The sequence below is a fragment of the Muscardinus avellanarius genome, assembly GCF_963383645.1.
Source record: "Muscardinus avellanarius genome assembly, chromosome: X".
Lineage (NCBI taxonomy): Eukaryota > Metazoa > Chordata > Mammalia > Rodentia > Gliridae > Muscardinus > Muscardinus avellanarius.
This window is the reverse complement of record NC_137792.1, coordinates 27062664-27083649: the sequence shown is the minus strand read 5'-3', so window position 1 is coordinate 27083649 and position 20986 is coordinate 27062664. Positions and strand designations below refer to the sequence as shown.

At 33.0% G+C, this 20986-nt stretch overlaps 1 protein-coding gene across 2 annotated transcripts in view; it reads left to right on the top strand.

Moving 5' to 3' along the window:
• The window catches only part of DMD (dystrophin), a gene marked incomplete at both ends in the record, with an annotated part of 2101015 nt that overhangs the window by 82713 nt on the left and 1997316 nt on the right, over positions 1-20986 (top strand). Inside the window, one exon of one of the 2 annotated variants that reach the window (XM_080719243.1) lies at positions 9314-9365. The exons of the other annotated variant lie outside the window; for it this stretch is intronic. Coding sequence (XP_080575369.1) covers positions 9314-9365 — 52 coding nt within the window. Of the gene's footprint in view, positions 1-9313; positions 9366-20986 lie in introns of those variants that run through there. 2 annotated transcript variants of the gene reach the window in all.

Here is a 20986-nt window from a genome sequence, read left to right as displayed (position 1 = left end):
CTCTCTCTCTCTCTCTCTCTCTCTCTCTCTCTCTCTCTCTCTCTCAACATCACACAGGTGTACAACTTTGTGCATCCAGTCTCTTCTTTTTCTACCTCCTCAGCTTCTCTTTCACTAACATCAGTTTGCATAAATGAGTGCACTGTCGAGTTCACATGAAGACTAGACAAAAATACAGGTGTCCTCATAATAATCAGCTCCTCTAATTCTCCTCTCCACTTATGCTTCAGTCTCAGAGAAATCCTATATAAAGCAGACGGCACAGTTATTACTAGAGGAACTGAGGTTACTGATTAGAAGGGAACGTAATCAGGTAGATTGAGCCTGTGAGGGAAGAAACCATTGCTGTAAGAGGGGAGTGTTTGAAAAATGCTCTCTGCAAAGCTAAACCTGTGAAGAACACCTCACTATTCACAGCAACCAGAGTGGAAGAAACAGGTGCAGAAAGATAGTGCGTTTGTCTGCTTTTGTGAGGCTGGTCAGAGATTATGTACCTGCTTTATCTGTACTTGGCTATGACTCTACCTCCAGGTTTATCATACCCCATAGAATGTGTAAGAGAAAAGTACCAACAGGGAAATCAGCAAAAAGCTTTCCTATGAAGGTGTAGCCAGCCTCCGCAGAATTTGAAATGTCTGAGGTCTCATTTGGTGAGTAAAAGCTGCAGATAAATGCAACAGCCATTGAGAAGAATGACAAATGCTACAAGCATTCGGAAGCAAGCTTCCCTAAAGGTGACTCTTTTGGTCAGTTTGCAACCTCTGAGATATATTTGAATTACTCCTATTCCATGTATCTTTCTAGAAAAGTTAAATTGGGGCATTTGTTGTGAGGAAGGAAGGGAAAGGGGTTTGACATCAGTGACCTATAGGATAATGCTAGGCACTGATATGAGATGAAACTCATTCTACTTTTCGGTTTATGGCTTTTATGAACTTTGTCTGCAGGCCTCTAAAATTATTTCTAGTATGAAGATATTAAAAAATTCATGATCCAGACCTGAATCAGTAAATAATGATATTTTAAAATTTAAAGTAAATTTCTAAGAACGGAGTATATTCAAAACTTATTAGAAAACTAAAGTGAGTGATTTTTGTTTTAATAAAAACCTATGTATTTTATTCATATGTATATATACTGATATATATAAAACTAATTATAGATGTATGCATATATAAACACATATATGCTCATACATATATGTATGTACATACATATATTTCAAGAAGTTTTTATTTTTAAGCAAAGGAAAGGAAAATAATATTTTTGTAAACAGTAATTTAGACATGTTCAGACAAGCACAACTTATTAGGAAGCAAACTGGGCCACACGTTGAAAGCAATAATTTCAGGCTGCCTAATTACCCGAAATGTCGAAGAATGATTTTAGAGGCTAAACATTTGGTGTTAAATGCTAGCTTTTAAATAAAGGAAAAAGGCATTGTGAATAGTCATTTTTTAAAAATACAGGACGTCCTAAAACCCTAATTTAGCAAAAAATATTTTATGCATACATGCAATTTAGATATTCAGAGTACATTAATACCTACATTATGTTACTTTCATTAAAAATCAAATAGATTCTGATATAGGCAAGTTTTCTCATCATTGTGAAGATACTAGTTTATTATTTTATTTTGTTTTGAGGAAGAGCGAGCTAAAAGAGTCGAGATAAAATATGCCTTTTTAAATTACAAACATCTATTATAGGAAAAAGGCAGTCCAAAGTTAAAACTATTTAGCTCTCAAGTTTTCCCATAACTTGCTATATTAAAAAAAAGTTACTCATTTCACAAATCTTATCTCTCATTTGCTCTGGTCTGTGTGGTTGTCATTTTTTACTTATATATTTCCTTTTACTAATCTCATTCTAAACTGTGTGTGTGTGTGTGTGTGTGTGTGTGTGTGTGTGTGTGTGTGTGTGTGTTTATCAGAGAGATTGTCCTGGAAGTACAGAGGCCAGTTAATGGTTTATGAGTTCAAGCTGAGCTGAATATAGCTAAGCTCTGTCTTGCTTGACATTTCATCAAAAGCTGTGTTGATTTGCAATGTTTACCGACCTATTTATTGAACCCTCACAGCTTGAACTATGCCACCAAGCCTGCTGACATTGCTGAGATTATCTTTAAATGCATGTACAAACTAGGAAGAAATAGAAAAATAAGTTAAAAACAATCATCGGCCCATTTAATAAATTATGCTTATGTAGTTCTTGATTTATTTATTTGTTATTTCCCTCAAAGCCTGATGCCATATTTTTTCTCCTGTATTCTCCATACAAACATTTTAGTGGGCAACAAAATCAGGGTGGAGGTCTAGATAAAACAGTTTCTTGGGCTCTAGCCCCAGCATTTTGTATTCAGTCTTTGTGAGGTGAGGCCCAATAATTTGCATTTTTAATGGGTTTTTCTGGACATGATGCTGCCACTGAAGGCTTAAGAACAGAAAATAAATGTTTTTCTAGGAAGAACAGAAAATAAGCCTTCTAAGTTTGATTACTTGAGTTCTGTTTACGTATTATTTAGAGAATTTCCCACTATATAATAGAATAATCATATACCTGTCACCAAATTTAGGATTGTATTCAATTAATGATTATTAAAATATTGAATGTCTATTTTAGGAAATTATTTTTCAACTAAATTAGAAGTAAAGTGAAATAACAGCAGTAAAATTACTGTTGACTGAAATAAAGTCATTAATTCTCAAATAAGTACAGACTCTGTTTTTAATTGTTTTCTTAATTTTAATCTCTGAGATGCCTAAGATATAATGTATGATATATTTTTAACAAAGTGACGCATTCTACATATGTTGTAAGTACTCAAATCTATACTATACATCAAAGTCTTCCTTTATGAGTCAGTAAAAAATGATGTTTTCCCACTCACCTTACTGAAGGCATAGATAGTTTAGAAACTTTAACTATGACAAGACTGGATATTTACTTTAATAGGATACGTAAAAATTCAAACCTATCTTTTAAGATGCTAATAACTAAAGCCAATCATATAAAAATTATAGCCTTTGCTGTTTTTAAAATTATATGCTCATTAGTTATAGTCCATTTCTTGCAGTAAAATTTAGATTTTTTTATATACGCAAATGAAGTATAACATTTAGATTAAATTTATAAATCAGGTAATTGATTTTTAATGGAATTTAATCTAGGTCTTCATGACTGAGAGTTGGGGTAGGCATTCCTTTGAGGAGGTAGAAACTTTTATTATAATTTTTTTCAATTTCCTCGAGTAAACATATTAGGGAAAGATATATTGTCATGCTTTTTAGTTTTATAGTATATTTTCTTTTGTCCATGGTTTAGTTATGACAGGCTTCTGAAGTATTAAAACCTATGTTGACATTTTTGGGCTATTTTCACTCAGAAACACTTCCAATTTTATGGGGGTAATGCTTAGAAGCAAATACACCATATTTCTTGTATTTAAATAAACTCTAGAAAATTATTTATTTTAACATGGCTCACTGAATTTATTTTTACTTTTCCTTTCATGACTAAAGAAACTTATAAATTACTAATGGTATTTATCATGAGTTGTGGTTTAACTTATGAACATAAAACAATTATTATGGATGTTTTAAAGCATAAAATTGAGAAAAAGAACTAACACCGTATGTAATTTTCTAGGTTCCTTGTATATCATTTCTTGGATCTTTAGCAGTAAATGTCTGTGTGGAATATCACAAGCATTCAATAGATTATCTAAATAAACAGATGACTGAATCCTACAGGCAAATTTGTCCAAAAAAAAAAAAGAGTATTTTAGTTTGTTTTGGTCCAGTAGCCAAGCCCCATAACATTTTATTATATTTTTAGATCATTAATTGAATTTGAGAACATTTCTATTGTTCTAGCACATAAATTGAAATGAAACCTGGAGAAAGGAAGAGTCTGAAATATATTTGATTTTTCCCAGTCAGTCAAAACTGAGCCACTCTTTTTTAAGAAAAGTGTTTTGAATATTGCTTGAATGATGGAGAAGAAAAGGAAGTATATGAAGGAAATCCACACTTGTTGGTACCATACTAAGCAGCTTTAACGTTGCCAAAAGCAGAAAAAAGTTTCTGCTTTGCTTAACTACACATTCAAAACTCAATCCAAGAATCTGTGGGGAAGTTATTTTTAATTAAACTGGAGTCATTTTGAAAATACATTATGTAAAGGTGTTTTGAACGTTAAGAGACTATGTCTGCATAATGAAAAGTGACTAAGAGGTACAGAAGTTCGCATTAAATTATTAGGAAATCTAGACAAATCTCTTTGCAATAAAAATGAGCATCAGTGATTTCTACCAAAGTACTTTGGATAAAGAACAATGAGGAAAAGTCAGAATATAATTAAGTGAAATTACTTATCATGACTACCTACATTAGATTAATTCACTGAAAAAAATTGTTTTTAATTTTCTAAATTGATACGTAATAATTGTACAAATGCATAGGGCACAGTGTGAAGTTATGATACATGTACAATTTTATTATAAATAATTTAAGTAGGAAGTTAAATATATACATTGGGTATATCCATTACTAAAGAAAGTAGCATTTATCCAACAAGTTATATGATTTAACCACCATTGGAATCACAATTAATTATAAACTAAGATAAGCCAAAAACATAGGATACCACATGTGAAGATATTCCGATTAATAAAATAATTTCTGCATGAAATAGCTTGCTATTCCCACAGAATAGCAGGCTATTTATATATGTATGTGTATATATTTATTCTTTAAATAATATTTGCCAAAATACTGACAGATTCCTGCAAGCACAATTTCTAAACATTTACCTTGGAAGTTTTCAGGACTCTGAAAATATTTCTATTGGTTTTAAACAACCACAAAGCAATAACAACAACAAAGTGCTTCTACTGAAGGCCATATATAGAACATGTAAAAAGAGATTCTCTAAAGAGTATTTTGAAATATAAATAGCTTTTGTGGTTCAGGAATTTCCAATTAACCTATATTCAAAAGCCTGCAAATTTTTTTAAATTACCAAATTGAATAGTGTATAAAATTCAACAGACACTGGCAGATTTAAATCTTTCAAAGGCAGTAAGAAAGTAGCAGATGTTGTAAAACGTCACTCTTATGTCAATTTATTACAATTTGTTTTAACATTATTAACAAGTATAAAAATACATAAAATATACATATATAGCTTTGTGGAACAAGAAAAGCTTGTAAATAGTATTCTCAAAATCAACTGAAGAATTTGGGGCCTTATTTTCTAATCTTTAAACAACCGGATTGAACTAGAAGATTTACAAGGTGCCTTACTTATATAGCTCCTTATATAGCACTCGAGGAGTGCTTTATAGAGGAGAAAAATAAACAGGTTCTAAAAACAGGTTCTAAAGGGAAAAGAAGATTAGATAGATAGATAGATAGATAGATAGATAGATAGATAGATAGATGATAGATGATAGATAGAATATATATATATATATATATATATATATATATATATATATATACACACACATATGCAGTGAGGAAGGAGATAATCCTTATATGTCTATAAGGAGATATGGGGTATATTTCCTTCCTCACCTTCGTTCAATGCAGTTTCTGGCATACTTTCCTTCAAAGTCCCTATGTCTTTCTCTGCTTTGCTTGTGGACTTATTCCAGGACATGAAGAGCGTGGCTGTAGCAAAATTAGCAAACTAGCTGGGTGTGGTGGCACATACCTATAATCACAGTATTTTGGAGGCTGAGACAAAAGAGTTGCAGGTTCTAAACCAGCCTCAGCAACTTAGTGAGACTCTGAGCAACGTAATAAGACTCTATTTTAAAATAAAACTAAAACTAAAAAGAGGCATTCGGGCATGGTGGGGCATTCATGCTTGTAATCCCAGCATTTGGGAGGCTGAGACAGGAGGATTGTGGTTCTCTAACAGCTTCAGCTGCTACTTAGTGAGGCCCTTTACAACTCAGTGAGGCCCTTTACAACTCGGTGAGACCCTGTTTCAAAATAAAGAATAAAAAATAGGGCTGGGGATGTAACTCGGAGGTATAATGTCCTTGGGCTCCATCCCCAGTACTGCAAATAAATAAATAAATAAATAAATAAATAAATAAATAAATAAATAGGGTGTTCTCAGAGGTAGAATCCCCCTGGTTTTAAACCTAGTACCACACATATACAAAAAGAAGTAAATTACAAATATGGAAATAGTAGGCCTTAATGCCATCAAAAATGATCTTTAATAGCTAGGAGAAGGACGTCCTTGACAAATTAGTAAGATATCTTATCCTCTGGTGGACAATTTTTTTTTTTTTCGGGTCTGGGAATAAAACCCAGGGGCAATCAGCCTCCAAGCTACATCCCCTGCCCTTTTTTTTTTATTTTATTATTCTTTATTTGAAACCGGTTCTCACTGAGTTGCAGAGGGCCTCACTAAGTAGCTGAGGCTGTCTGTGAACTGTAATCCTCTGATCTCAGCCTCCTGAATGCTGGGATTACAAGCCTGCGCCACCACACCCGGCTTCTGGTGAACAATTCTAAGCCATGCTTCTCACAGCCTCTAGAGTTTCACCAGTGAGATTGGCCCCAATTGTCTTCAGTAATAATGTGCTCATCAACACACCCTTTATTGGCATCTTCACTTTCCTAATCTCACTTTCAGTACCTTGTTGTATTTGCTGAAGTCAGTTGCCAGATAATCTCCCTGTACTCCAAACTCTTGTGTCTGTTTGGAGTGAATCTAAAGTAACCCAGGAGGTTAGAGAGAAATTATTGCACATGCTTAACGAAACAAAGAAGCCAGGCATGGTGCCATGCACCTATAATTCCAAGTGCTAATTTGGGAGTCTAAAACAGGAGAATTACAGGTTCAAGGACAGTCTTTGCAATTTAATAAGACCCTGTTTCAGAGTTAAAATGCCCCTACATTCAATCCTCAGCATCACTAAAAAGAAAAAAAAGAAAGAAAAAACACTTCAGATGTTAGAGGTTCAAGGATGGGAGAGTGAGGGAGCTCACAAGAGGTGACTGTGCTCTGTTTGGTGACTACAGAGAGAGCAGGACGTGGAGAGGAAGGAAACATTTTGTGAACCTGAAAAGCTCTAGGAAGGTTTAGAAGAGCTGCTATAGGAAATGTGCCAGCCAGGTATCCCAATACCTGAATAAAAGGGCTCATTGAATAGTACAGAAAGTAGATACATGCCATCCATAGCTTTTGTTTTCAATAGCCAGTGACAACTAAAGTCGCTTCTCAGCTAGTCTTTGCCACTTGTGCTTTTGTCCCCTTCTACTCAATTCCCCACACAGAATCCAGAATTATCTTTCAAAAAATATAGACCAGGTTGTGTTGTTTCCTAGTTCAAGAGTATAATTGTTCTGATACATCAAGTATCTTTACCAACATCCCTCTTTGATTCTTACTTATTTCTTCCTCCTTCTCCAAAGACTCGCTGCATGTCAGACACCCTGACTTGGTATCATTTTTCAAATGCTAGTCTCTTTCCTGCCATTGCCTGGAATGCTCTCATTATCTATACTCTATCTGCTTTAATAACCATTGTATATACAGCAAAGAGTGGATTGTCATCTACACAGTATACAACATATAACATAACATTCATTTGCTGAATGAATTAAAGAAGCTAGTAGGATTCAATTCTTAGGTAAAAGTGATTTTTTGGAGTTGTGCTGGGGATTGAATCCAGGGACATTCTTGTTTCTGAGCTGTAACTCCAGCTCCATTTTATTTGTTATTTGGAAACAGGGTCTTTCTAAATTATGCTATGCTGGCCTCAAACCCATAGTCCTCCTGTCTCAGCCTTTCAGGAACTGTGATTACAGGTGTGTGCCACCATGCCCAGCTGATAATATTTATTTATTTATTTATTTATTATTTATTTATTTATTTATTTATTTATTTATTTGCAATACTGGGGATTGAACCCAGCAGCATTCTACCTCTGACCTATATTCCCCAGCCCTGGGGAATTTTATTTTGAAAACCTGATCTCACTAAATTGCAGAAGACCTCATTAAGTAGGTGAGGCTGGCTGCAAACCAGAAATCTTCCTGTCTCAGCCTCCCAAGTACTGGGATTACAAGCGTGCGCCTCCATGCCTGGCAATAGTGATTTATTAAGGCATGAACTCTATATCACTTGGTGTTTTTCTAGCAAAGTATAGTAGATAGAGAGATAAGACAGCAGTTATAATAATGTATTTTTTATTAGGTAAGTATAGATAGATAGGCCTATCGATGTTTTTGTAAATACTATCTTAAGCATAATAGATATGTAGTATAACTACGTATAGGGATGTATATAAATACATATATATTTATGTATATATGTACATACATATGTGTATGCCTATATATCTACATCTCTCTCTATACACACAAATATATATGTATGTGAATATATAATCTCTATAAACATGTATATATTGAGAGCATATATATGTCTATACACATAGACATCAGCCGCACACATGTGCATACACACACAAAGTTCAAGGCAGTAGTCTGAAGTAGTGTTCTCTGTATGTAACAGTCAACTGTAATCCAGCTACACTAGATAGATATCAAACAGTGGAGAGTATGTGAAGTGCTAATGAGTGATGCCAATGTTAAACAACAGTTTAATAGGAGAAGGATTTGTAGTGGGCAGTCGCAGTAGTTGTGGTAGGGAGCCCTTACAGGTGGTGAAAAAGCGTGCTGAGAAATGCCAGGTAAACTGTAGCAGATAGCCATGGATAAAGAGGTTTGCAAAAATGGAGTAAGTTGGTGTTGAAAAGTGATGTGAGACAAGGACAAGTAGACAAGTTGGCTGGGTTAATATAATACCCATGATGCAAGAAAGGCTACGCTGAGATGGCTCAGCAAACCTAATTGCAAGGGACTTTTGAGGGCAGCATATCGGGTTATCACATGCCAAAAATATTTCATTTCAGAGACTTTAGTTTTCTCATTAATTTTATCACTAATCCATTCATTTTCAAAATGTATTTCAGGATTTCACATCAGGTTGACTTTAAAGCTTATATGCAGATGAAGGTTTCTTTTGCTAGCACTGAGTAAGGCAGTTGGTCCTATTCTGTGCTTAAGGGTGAAGCAAGCTTATGTTGGAGCTGCAAACAGGATTATTAAATAACCAATTACTATTCAGACTGTGTTACATTCCTTAAAATTACTCAAGCAAGAGTCTTGAACTTGTTCAACCTGAACACATCTGATATCCTCAGCCAAGTAAGAGATGCAAATTAGAGAGCTTCTGGCTTTACTAGAGTGGAACAAGGCATGCTTTTCCCCCTTAGGACTCTATGACTAATGACCTGAATTGTCTAAATTTCAGGAATAGTCATGTCTCCAATGGTAAGCCTTTTTCATCGTTCCTGCTTGTTTTTTTTTTTTTTTAATTCACACTATACCATGGTACAAAGGACATTTTATGTGTAGATATGAAGTTGAGGTAACACTTTAAAAGTAGATTTTCTTTTTTTTTTTTTCTTTTAATTGGTACTGGGAATTGAATCCAGGGACATTCTCCTACACCTCTAGCCCTTTTAATTTTTTTTAATTTAGGTTTGAAACAGAGTCTTGCTAAATTGTTGAGGCTGGAAACCCCCATCCTCCTGTCTCAGCCTCTCAAGCGCTGGGATTATAGGCATGCACTATTGCAACTGATTTTGGATTTCTTCTTCATATTTGATTAGTAAATGCTTCCCAGTATCTTAGAAATGTTTCCATGGTAAAAGATTCAGATTTTCAACAATACAAGGAAATTCTTGAGGTAGATAATGGTTTGTAATCAGGACATACCGGAGGATTTCCAACTCTGGTGCTCCTTGTGCTTTGACAGTTATTCAGCCACAGTAGGTTTCAGCTCTCATGTCTGAAAACATTGCTTTTCAGGTTCATTGATTTCAAGGGTCAAATGGAAGTGCTGTAGAAGTAAAATGTAATTAACAAACCTGAGATACTTTTTTCCAGATAATATAGAGAGATACAACTGACAAATAAAAATTGCCTCTTCTCAAGGTATATAATGTAATGATTTGATACATATATATATATTATTAAATGATTAGCATAGATAAGTCAATTAATATATATGCCACTTTCCAGAGTTGCCGTTATAGTTTTTCAGTGAGAACCCTTAAGATCTCTCTTAGCAAATGGACATGGTGGTGCATGCCTGCAATCCTAGTAGTTGGAAGGTTGAAACAGTAGAATTCCAGGATCGAGACCGGGCCAGTCTCAGAAACCTAGCAAGACAGACATTGTTTCAAAATAAAAGAATAAAAAAAGAGATGTGGGGTAGCAAGAAGGTCAAATTCCCCTGTGTTCCATCCCTAGTAACACACGCACACACACACGCACACACACACACACACACACACACACACACAATTTATTTTCAAATATACATCATAGTATTACTAACTCTAATCATTTATATTCGATCCCTGAAAGTCATTAATCATATAGATAAAAGTTTATGCCCTTTTTCCCACATTTTCTCCCAATTACTAGCCTCTAGCTACCACTATTCCACAGTCTGCTTCTTTACACTCAATTTTAAAATAATACAGGTAACTTTTTTTATTATTGAGATGCCATCTCTCTATTCCAGGCTGACCTAGAATTCTTGGGCTCAAGTAATCTTCCCACCTCAGCCTCCTGGGTACCTAAGACTCTAGGAATGTACCATTGTGCCTGGATAAAATGAGTTATTTTTAATATTTTTTATTTTCATTTAAATTGATAAAGAAAAGCCAAACATGGTGGTACGTGCTTGTAATCTCAGTACTTGGGAGATAGAAGCAGAAGAATTGCAGATTCAAGGCTAGCCTCATCAACTTAGTGAGGCCCTGTTTCAAAATAAAATAGGACTGGGAGTGTAGCTAAGAGGTAGAATGCCACTGGGTTCAGTTCCCAGTACCACAGGCAAAAAAATACAAATAAATTGATAAAGAAAAATATAGATATGTATTGTGTATTATGATGTTTTTCCAATATATATGCATAGCAAATTGGCTACATTGAGCTATAATATGTGTTTTTTAATAACTATAGAACCAAAATTTATGGTCCAAAGTTTTCATCCAATCAACTGTGTAATTGTCAATGGAGTAGGATTTCTTCTGAGTTGAGAGCAATATGAATGTTTGCAGAAACTCTGTTGAATGCACTTTTTAGTGTTTTAGCTATGTATATATGTGGCATAAAATATTCTTCTACACAGACCAATTTCATTCTCTCTTTCTTGCTTTGTTAGTCTCATTTTCACTTTCCAAGATTTTCTTCTGCCATCTATTTTTGCTTCTAAAGTATTTCCATCTTCAAAAATTCCTGTACCAATAAAAGTATTAAAAAGATGGGTGTGGTGGTACATGCCTATAATCCCAGTAACTGGGAGGCTGAGGCTGAAGGAGTGTAGGTTTGAGGCCAGGCTCAGCGACTTAGTGATGCTCTCTCCAACATAGTGAGACCCTAATTCAAAATTAAAAACAAAATAGATCTCAATCCCTAGTACCACCAAAAAAAGTATACAGATATTTTTAAAAACCCCCAACATAATCTATTATTTAAAAACAACATAATCTATTCTAGTTGTCACTTAATTTGAGAAGAAATTAAATATATGTTGAGTGAATATCTTAGAGAAAGCAAAAGAGTTAGCTTTCATCGTCTATAGATTTATTACTAAAATAATGATTATGTTCATAGAGATTTTATTAATATATGAAATGCTTATTGGTAGTAAACATGAATGAGAAATGGCCTGTTTTCATCATTATCACAAATAATAAGCTTGTATTTTCCTATTATTTTCAATGCTTATCCCAAGTTTAAATGTTATGTCATGGAAAAATCAATTCCTAAATATGAAAATGAAGTCAATTGCCTTGTTATAACCATTATCAGTTTTTCTGAGGCTCTATGTTTAAGAGACAGAGTTGCAAGAGATCTTTGTGACTTAAGTTGACAAGTTTGGCCAAATTAGAATCAATGTACCTCCCTGTTCTGGTCATTTATTCCTGGGATCTAAAATTTGGGAGCATTGAGGCAATGCTATGGTATAGTAAGTTAGAAAAGTATTAGGCACAGATAGCACTAATAAAACCAAATCCTAATTCTTAAATGAAGCCATTGCTTTATATGTATCAAATATAATATTTTATGTTTGCATAATATAGTCTTCTACATTTTGTTTCTTTTAAACATAATCAAATAAATCTGATTTAGTAGGTTATTTTAAATATTTTCTTCTCCTGTTCTACATTATTCTCTTCTAGTGCAATTGTGTGTGTGTGTGTGTGTGTGTGTTACTGCCTGTCGAACCCAGAGGCAGTCTACCTCTTAGCTCCACCCCAGCCCTATTTTTAATTTTTACTTGGAAACAGGATCTCACTAAGTTGCAGAGGGCCTTCTGAAGTTGCTGAGATTCACTATGAGCCTGCAAGCCTCAGCCAACCAATGCACCCAGTGTTTTAGAATTTCCTTTAGTAGTCTTACTGTATAGGAGAATTTTGTTTTCAAAATAATGAATATTTGTGGCACCTATAGGTGGAAATACAAAATGTGGATGTACTAAAGTGTTTTGATTTTTACTTACACAACGTTTGTGGTACTAGAGATTGAACCAAAGGGCAGTCTACCTCCAAAGTACACCCCAGCCCTATTTGTAATATACTTTTATTGATACAGTAGAGTCTCACATCATAGTGTAAATGGTGTTGATAATAACATACATGCCCCAGCCCTATTTTATTTTTTCTTTTGAAGCAGCTTCTCGCTAAGTTGCTGAGTCTTGCTATGTTGCTGAGGCTGTCCTTGAACCTACAATGCTTTTGTTTCAGCCTCCCAGGCATACAAAACAATGCCCAGCATATTTACACATTTGTTTTGTTTTATTTTGTAGTACTGGGGGTTGAACCCAGGGGCATTTTATCTCCAAACTACACCCCCAGCCCTATTTTTAATGCTTTAATTTTTGAAAGAGAGTCTCATTAAATTGAGAAGTCCTCACTAAGTAGCTGAGACTGGCCATGAAATTATGATCCTCCTATTTCAGCCTCCCAAGTACTAGGAATACAAGCGTGTGCCACCATGCCCGGCTACAAATTTTTTGAAGTAATATTTCAATTGTGTTTTCAGAATTATGTTGGCATATAATCTCCTTATACAATAAAACCTGTTTTATTAGAGGAATATTAGAGGAAAATATTTTATATTAAATATCTCTATAATGTATTTTGTTTTGCTAATTTTTTCTAGATTTATATTATAAAGTAACCCAACTCCTACTCTTTTGAGGTATTTTCACAATTGACAAATTATTACTCTACTTCTGTGACTATTTGCAGTTTAGTTACTTTGAAACACCTAATATTCTATGAGAGAAAATGTAATTTTCTCATTAGATTACATGTGACAATTGAGCTTTTGGAAAAAAAAAGTCCATGAGTCACTTCTGTAACATTTAGAATTAAATTCATTAACCAAAATAATACCATGCTTCATCTTTTATATTTTGCTTCCTTAGCATCTGGTCCTTAGTCTGCCTAATTGCATTATAATGGCTCTGTGTTGCAACAGATGCTAGAAGATTTCTTTTTTGGCAACAATGATAATTTTGTTTCATATCTTGGAATACCTGCTTTGCAATTGTCTTTCTTATTTACTAGAGCCAGGAAGAAAACACATGAAATATTTTCTTTTCTATTTGAAATTTATTAAGAGCTCAACTATATTTAAAGATTAGAAACGCTGAACTTTTCACATTATAAACAACTTTTCCAATTAATTTGTTGACTACTCTACTTCTGGTTCTGAAATTAAAAATTAATGGTGAGCCATGATATGGTTAATATTTTGGGCAGTGCTTAACATGTCTTTATAGAAAGTTAATATTCTTTTAAATATTGAAACGTTAATATTCTATTGTAATTATTCAATGGACTAATTTCTTTTAATGAATAATTGAAAGAGTCAATTTTCTAGGATAGTAATCTAGATTATCATAACTCAAGCAGCTATGAAGACTGTTATACTGTAGTGATCCATACCATATTTTTCCAAAATCTTATTTTTTAACTCAAAGGGAGATGGGCTAAAGTACTTATAAGTATGGTGTAACTGTGTTAATATTACTGAAAATTTCATTTTCTTCTCCCAATTATCTAACAAAAATAATAATGCTAATAAACAGAAGCATAGCAGTATAAAATCTCTTTGAAATTTTCTGAAATTAAATAAATTTTGGATAGGAAAGATAAAAAGAGATTCATGTTATTACCATGATGGTGAAAAATGAGCACATCTCATTATACACTTATTATACATAATATATGCGATATGTGTTTTAGATTATTTGACAAATGCTCAAGCTACTTATGTTATTTAATATATTTTTGTACCTAATATACAGAGCTGGGTTTTTAGAATTTTTAATTAAAACACATTAAGAGAAATTATATTATCATTTTGTTTATTCTCTAATTTTATAAAGTTGAACAGTATAGGAAGTCACCTGTAGCTAGAAAATATTGTGCTAAAAATAAATGATAAAAAACTAAGCAATTTAATCAGAGAATTTATTTTTATATGACATTGGGATGCTACAAAACAGTCAAAAGATGGGATCATATTTTTCTCTAAGTATTAGAAAGGATAGGGTCTTTTCTCCTTTCCTTCTATTTTTTTATTATATTTATTTTTGTTTCATAAGTTCAAACTCGGCACTAGTATCTATCACAGAGTATACCCTCAGCCAGGGTTCTTAATATAACTACAAAATAGTCAAGAGTTGAAAAATGAGCCCTTTTTTCTCACCCTCAAAATTAAATGGCAAAATGTCCTTTTGTGCATGACGTGATATTACTGTCCTCAGAGTCTTCCATTTGAACAGCTGAAGTTTTGGGTACTTCCCGTCATTCTTCAGTATGTGTTAAAGTGACAGCTTAGTTTCTATGGTTAGAGCTTTATGCTACCTGGGACCTGATGCTGAATACAAGGACCTTAGTAACAGCCTTGTCGTCTTCAAGGTTGTCTATTGATTTGAGAGGAAGGGGAGAAAAATACAACAATCACAGATTGCTTAGTTATAGTTACATTTTAATTTTAATTTTTAATTTTTAAACTTCTGCCTCTAAGCTTACTACCATGAATGGTATCGATTGGCAACCAAAATTTACCAAATTTTAATAGATATTAGCTATAATTTTAATTAAAGTGTTTAAATTACTAATTTAATAAATATTGAATTGCATCGTGTTTTGTGATATGAAAGGTCTGTGATAAAATAGGCATACAAACTTTCAATATACAATTTGGCTACCATTCAACAAATTTGAATTGTGCAAATGGTACAAATCAAAACCTCTGCCCTTGAGGCTGTAGAATCAATGTAGCATTGTATATGGAAAAAAAAATGCATCTTTCCTTTCACTAAGCTGTAACTGAAAATGAGCATTCCTTTACAATTATGAAGATAGCTAATATACTATAGTATTAGTAATATCTGTTAATTTATCACTAATATTTTTATATCAAATCCTAGTTGTTGTTGAAATCTCAAAAAATCATATACTAGTTTTAATCATCCTTCTACTTTAAAATTTGTATTAACTGTGATACCTCGTATATTATCAGTCACATAGAGTGTTCCTATGATTGATTACTTTGTAATATATTGTAATTCCTTTATGCTTTTTATTTTCACTTTATACACATTTGAAAACATTCTGGAGAGGTTTTCATATCTTTCACCAGATGTCAAAGGGGTCCATGGCACAAAAATAGTTGAGAACTCTATGTCTAGAAAGGACACAAGCAAATATGTATAATAAGATGGTACAAAACAATAATTGAAGCTTGTACCATACGCTGTGAAATTGGGCATGACTATCCCAGCCAGCAGGACTGGTAGTACAAATTTTTACTTGATTTTGAAAGCAGGAGTGACTGTTTCACTAGCGATAACATGTGAGAAAGGCAATCTAAAAAAGAGAAAAGTAGGTGCAAAGTCACCTGATGAGAGTGTGCAGGGTCAGGAAACAGGGCAGCTTCATGCAGCAATGGAAAAATTTCTGTTTCTTCACTATCAGTGGGCATTCTGTTCTGTTGCCATTTGTCAGTGTGCAAAATTACATGTGGCAAGTAGTTTTAATTAATCATTAGTAAGTAAAACTACTCTGGCATTTTATTTTAACTGACCATATTTTATAAAGAGTAACACTGTAGGAAAGAGGCAGAAAATATCCAAAAAGAGATCAAAGTTCTGCTTCAGCTTTTTAAACCTCTCATTATTTTAATCAACAGCTATCTGTAAGGGGGGAAAAAAATGAATCTATTTTACCTCTCTACTTTATCATCATGTTTTCAGGCAATGATCAGTAACTCTTCTGGCCTGTGGACCATAATTGGCTACTACTAAACCTCAAGAGACAAAGCCACATAACTCAAATAATTTTTTTTTTAATACCAACAGGGTACAGGGTAGCTGTTCAGTTATAGTGGTCAAAGGCAGCTTTATTTGCCATGCTCCGGCTTTCTAAATTTGTGTTTTAGCTAGCTTTCTGGGAGAAATGTCAGTGTGACTATTAGGATTATAATGAAGGTCATCGAGAGAAGCTATTATGATTTCAAGAAACTAAACAAACAAGACTGAAAGACACACTAATGTTCAAAGATAGTCTATTTAAACTTCTTCCTCTTAATCTACAGAATTTTGCTTACATTCTTTGTTGAGCATGAAGATTCACATCTTAAACAATTCTTCCAATGATTCTTTAAGGCTGTTACTGGCCTTGATTTTAGAGAGGATCTTGCAGAGAATTAAATGGACATTATTTAACCAGGCCAAAATTGAATTTGTATCTAAATAATTGTAATATTTAAAGAATAAGCATGGGTGTATTTGAAAAGTGGTACCTACAGGAAACTTAATACTCTACAATGAAATATACCACACACAAATATATAACAGTAAAACAGTCAAACAGGCCATGGATTCCATTCTCTCACGGGTAGTACACATTGGGTATTTAACTGGCCAATAAAGTTGATAATATCATGAATATAATTTTTTGTTTCAAGGTATACAATTCAAAATGCAAGGGATGTATGTTTACATAACTTCTTAAATATAGAATTCTAAATAAATTATTAATTTGATTGGCCTCAGTTTTCTCATCTGTAAAGCTGAATTGAAGAAAATCCCTCAAAGTTAACATAGAGAGTAACTGTAATAAAATGCATAATTGATACTATAAATGGTTGTAATTCTAATTGTTTACTTTTATCAATAAGACATACTAGCTTTATTATTAGGAAGTTGATATATTGCTGACACAGTGTCTACCATGATTTCGCTCCTTAAAATTAACTTGACCTTCTTCCCTTGGTTTCTTATGAATTTTTTAAGTCATAATCGTCTATCAATAAAATGGTTCTTAATTTGGTAGAATAATTGCATTTAAGAAAAAAATTTTGATATCAAAAATTTGCATGTGTTTAATGTCATTGTTAATTAAAAAAAACTTTGGAATTATGACAAACACAGTAATTGTAGTATTTACTGAATGAGTGAAGGAATGAATGAATCTTTAAAACTTGACTCTCCTTCAGGACAGTTAATACTTCTTTTAATATATTATACATTCTGTTTCTCTGATCACATTTCCATTATAAATGCAAGTGTGTTATTTTGCATATGAATCACCATCCACAAATTTATACTCTCTATGGGATTTTAAATAATCATTGCCATGGAAATTATACTTACTCAAGTATCACTTCTGTGAGTTGAAGTTTATGAATTTCTAAATTTAAAAAATATGCTGATTTGAATTCAGTATTTCTACTCCCCAATATCTATTTTTCACATCTCTTACTGCCTTTCTAATAAACTTTGTTAAAAATATATCTTGACAGCAATTGGCATTTATTCCTGCCTCCTTGGCATTTATGATGCTTAAACCTCTTTGGAAAAGCTTCTCTTTTGATGTGTATTGAGTTAATTCCTCTTGTGTTGTGACATCTACCCCAGAACCACAAGCCCTTTTAGCTACTTTCAGTAGTAAATGGGAAACTGCCATAGCAGGACTGGATTTAGGCTTAAAACAGTCCACACAGAAAACAACCACCTCTCTCCAAATCTGTTTCTCCCTCAATTTCATGGTCTCAAATAACTTAATCATTTTACATTTTTAATGCCTGTCAGCTCTAACAGGATCTGGTAGCCAGCTGAACACTCTATTGGCAATGAAGAAGGAAAAATATCTGAAATAACACTTAGTGCAGGGGAGATAAATGAAGATAGTGAACATAGTCAAAATGTTATGAGAATAATAATGAGAGATAAAAGAATGTGAAGACATCGATTACAAAGAGTTCTTGTGGATGTCTGTATTTTACCTTTAGAAGATTAAGGGTAAATAAATTAGTAAAAATATTTCATAGTGTATATATTAAATAAGCACCTACTACTTAAAATTTGCTGAGCAATATAAGATTGCAAACATCTTCCTATTAGACTAGATATTTTAACATACTGGAGATTGGAAGTATGGACAAATCTTTAGAATACTTTTTAGCTATTTTTATTTTAACTGGAGAAGAAAGGGAAACAAAATTACATCTGGTTACTTTATATATGTTTAGTTCTCACATATAGATTAACATTTCAAGTAAGAAAGTAGATTTTGGTGCCTACCTTGAGAGTTTTTACATTGTCTGGGAATAAGCATGATTTTAGACTATGGCTGATTATTTTCTTAGGTTGTGATTTTTATCTAGTTTTATCATTCTACTCTTTTTACTTGAACTTCTGTGGTTAAATTAAGAATGACTAAATGTCCATGCATAAAAGATTATTTTTTTCCCTCTGTGTGGAAATGAGGATTGAACCCAGAGGTGCTTACTAACTTATACCCTAGAATATTTATTTATTTATTTATGGTACTGGGAATTGAACCCATGGGCATCCTATCTCTGAGTGATACTCCCAGCCCTATTTTATTATTTTGAAACAGGGTCTTTCTAAGTATACTGGCTTTGAACCTACAAACCTTCTGTCTCAACCTCCCAAGGATTAGAGGCTGTTACAGTGCCTTGCTAAAGTTTTGTTTTTTTTAATGAAAATAAGCACACTAAATGTATATTTTAAAATAACATTAGCCGGGAGTGGTGGCATATGCTTGTAATTCCCAAGTTTGGGAGGTGAACACAGGAGGATCACACAGTTCGAAGCCAGCCGCTGGCTTAAGAGACCCTGTTTCAAAATAAAAAGTGTAAAATAGGTCTGGGAGTGTAGCCCAGAGGTAGAAGGGTTTCCAGGAATCCCAGTACCACCAAAATAAATAAATAAATAAATAAATAAATAAATAAATAAATAAATAACATTAGAGCCGAGCATAGTGGTGCACGCTTGTAATCCTCACGCTTGAAGGCTGAGACAGGAGGATTGCACAGGTTCAAAACGACCCTTAGGTACTTAGTGAGGCTCTCAGCAACTTAGACCCTGTTTCCAAATAAAATCTGGGAGTGTAGCCTGGAAGTAGAAGGTCTTTGGGTTCCATACACAGTACCATCAATAAATAAATAACACTAGAGTATTAAAGAAAAAAACTAACAAAAATCCTTCAGTGAGCTAACTCTTTTAGAATTTATAAAACGTGGCCAGATTCGAAGAAGTTTACCTATGAAAAGAGACTGTAAATCAATAGTGCAATCATGATTCAAGAAATTATATAAAACTCTTAATGAGCACTATCAATTCTTCTTTTGCTAAAATCTATTGATATTCTACTCTTAAATTACTCTCATTTATATTGCTCCCCTGAGGATTTAATTAATCATCAGTTAGAATCACTTAATTTGAATTATCATTCTGTTCTTAGAAAAATATATTTAAAGATATACTGATTTGATACTTTAGATTGTTCACTATTTTTATTAGGAATTATTTTTAGCATGCTTGATTTATAAAAGTTTTACTATGAAATCACGTTTTCTAAAATACTATTTAGTATTTCCTTGTACTTATGTGTTTATATTTTTTCATAAATTATGGAACAGAAACATAAAGCCCACAAAATTGGGCTTTTCTAATAAGTCAGTTATGAAAATATATGAAACAACTTGAAGACTAAAGTTTAATTTTAAAATAAAATTAAGGTAGAAAATCCATAAGAATTCTGTTCATATAATGCTAGAAGAGAATCTTATCGATGATTATTATTGAATTTTCTATTGTAAGTAAAGTTGTTACAATGCCAACAGTTGTCTTGCCTACCCAATAGCTACCTATTCCTACCTGTGTCTATCCCAATAGACTTCTGGCTTTGTTCAGATATTCACACTATTTGACAGTAGTCTTCAGGGGAGAAGGTGTATCCTTTGTCACAGAAAATTAATAATTTTTCTTTTAATCCATTAATGTACTTCTATATCATTTGCCATTTTTAGGTATAAGTATGGTCATAGGATGCAATTTTTGTCAATATAATAGGAGGTGAGACTTTCTTAGCAATCAGAAAGGTTCACTTGATTAAATAGTTGTGCTTTCCTTCAAGAAATACATATAATTTAAAATGTAGAAAGTCCACTGATTTTTTTATGATTCAAGAAGTATATAATGGACTCATTGTACATAATGGACTGTGGAACTGAATTTGTATACCAACTATGGTAACAGGTGATCAGATTTTAGTTGCAGAGATAAAGCATTCACATAAATGAATTATTATTACTATCATTATTTTTTTCCTGTTAGGAAGACTTTAATCCTAGCATTAAGTGTTAATATTGTCCTTTTAAAATAAAATCTCCAGTTCTAAGAAGTTATTTGATGAGAAAATATTTGAGAAGTTATTTGATGAGAAAAAAATTTAACTTTGCAAGCAGTTAATTAGAACTTTGTCAAATAACACTATCTTAAATTCCCAGAAATCTAACACATTATATTCAGTGAAGTATAACACCTG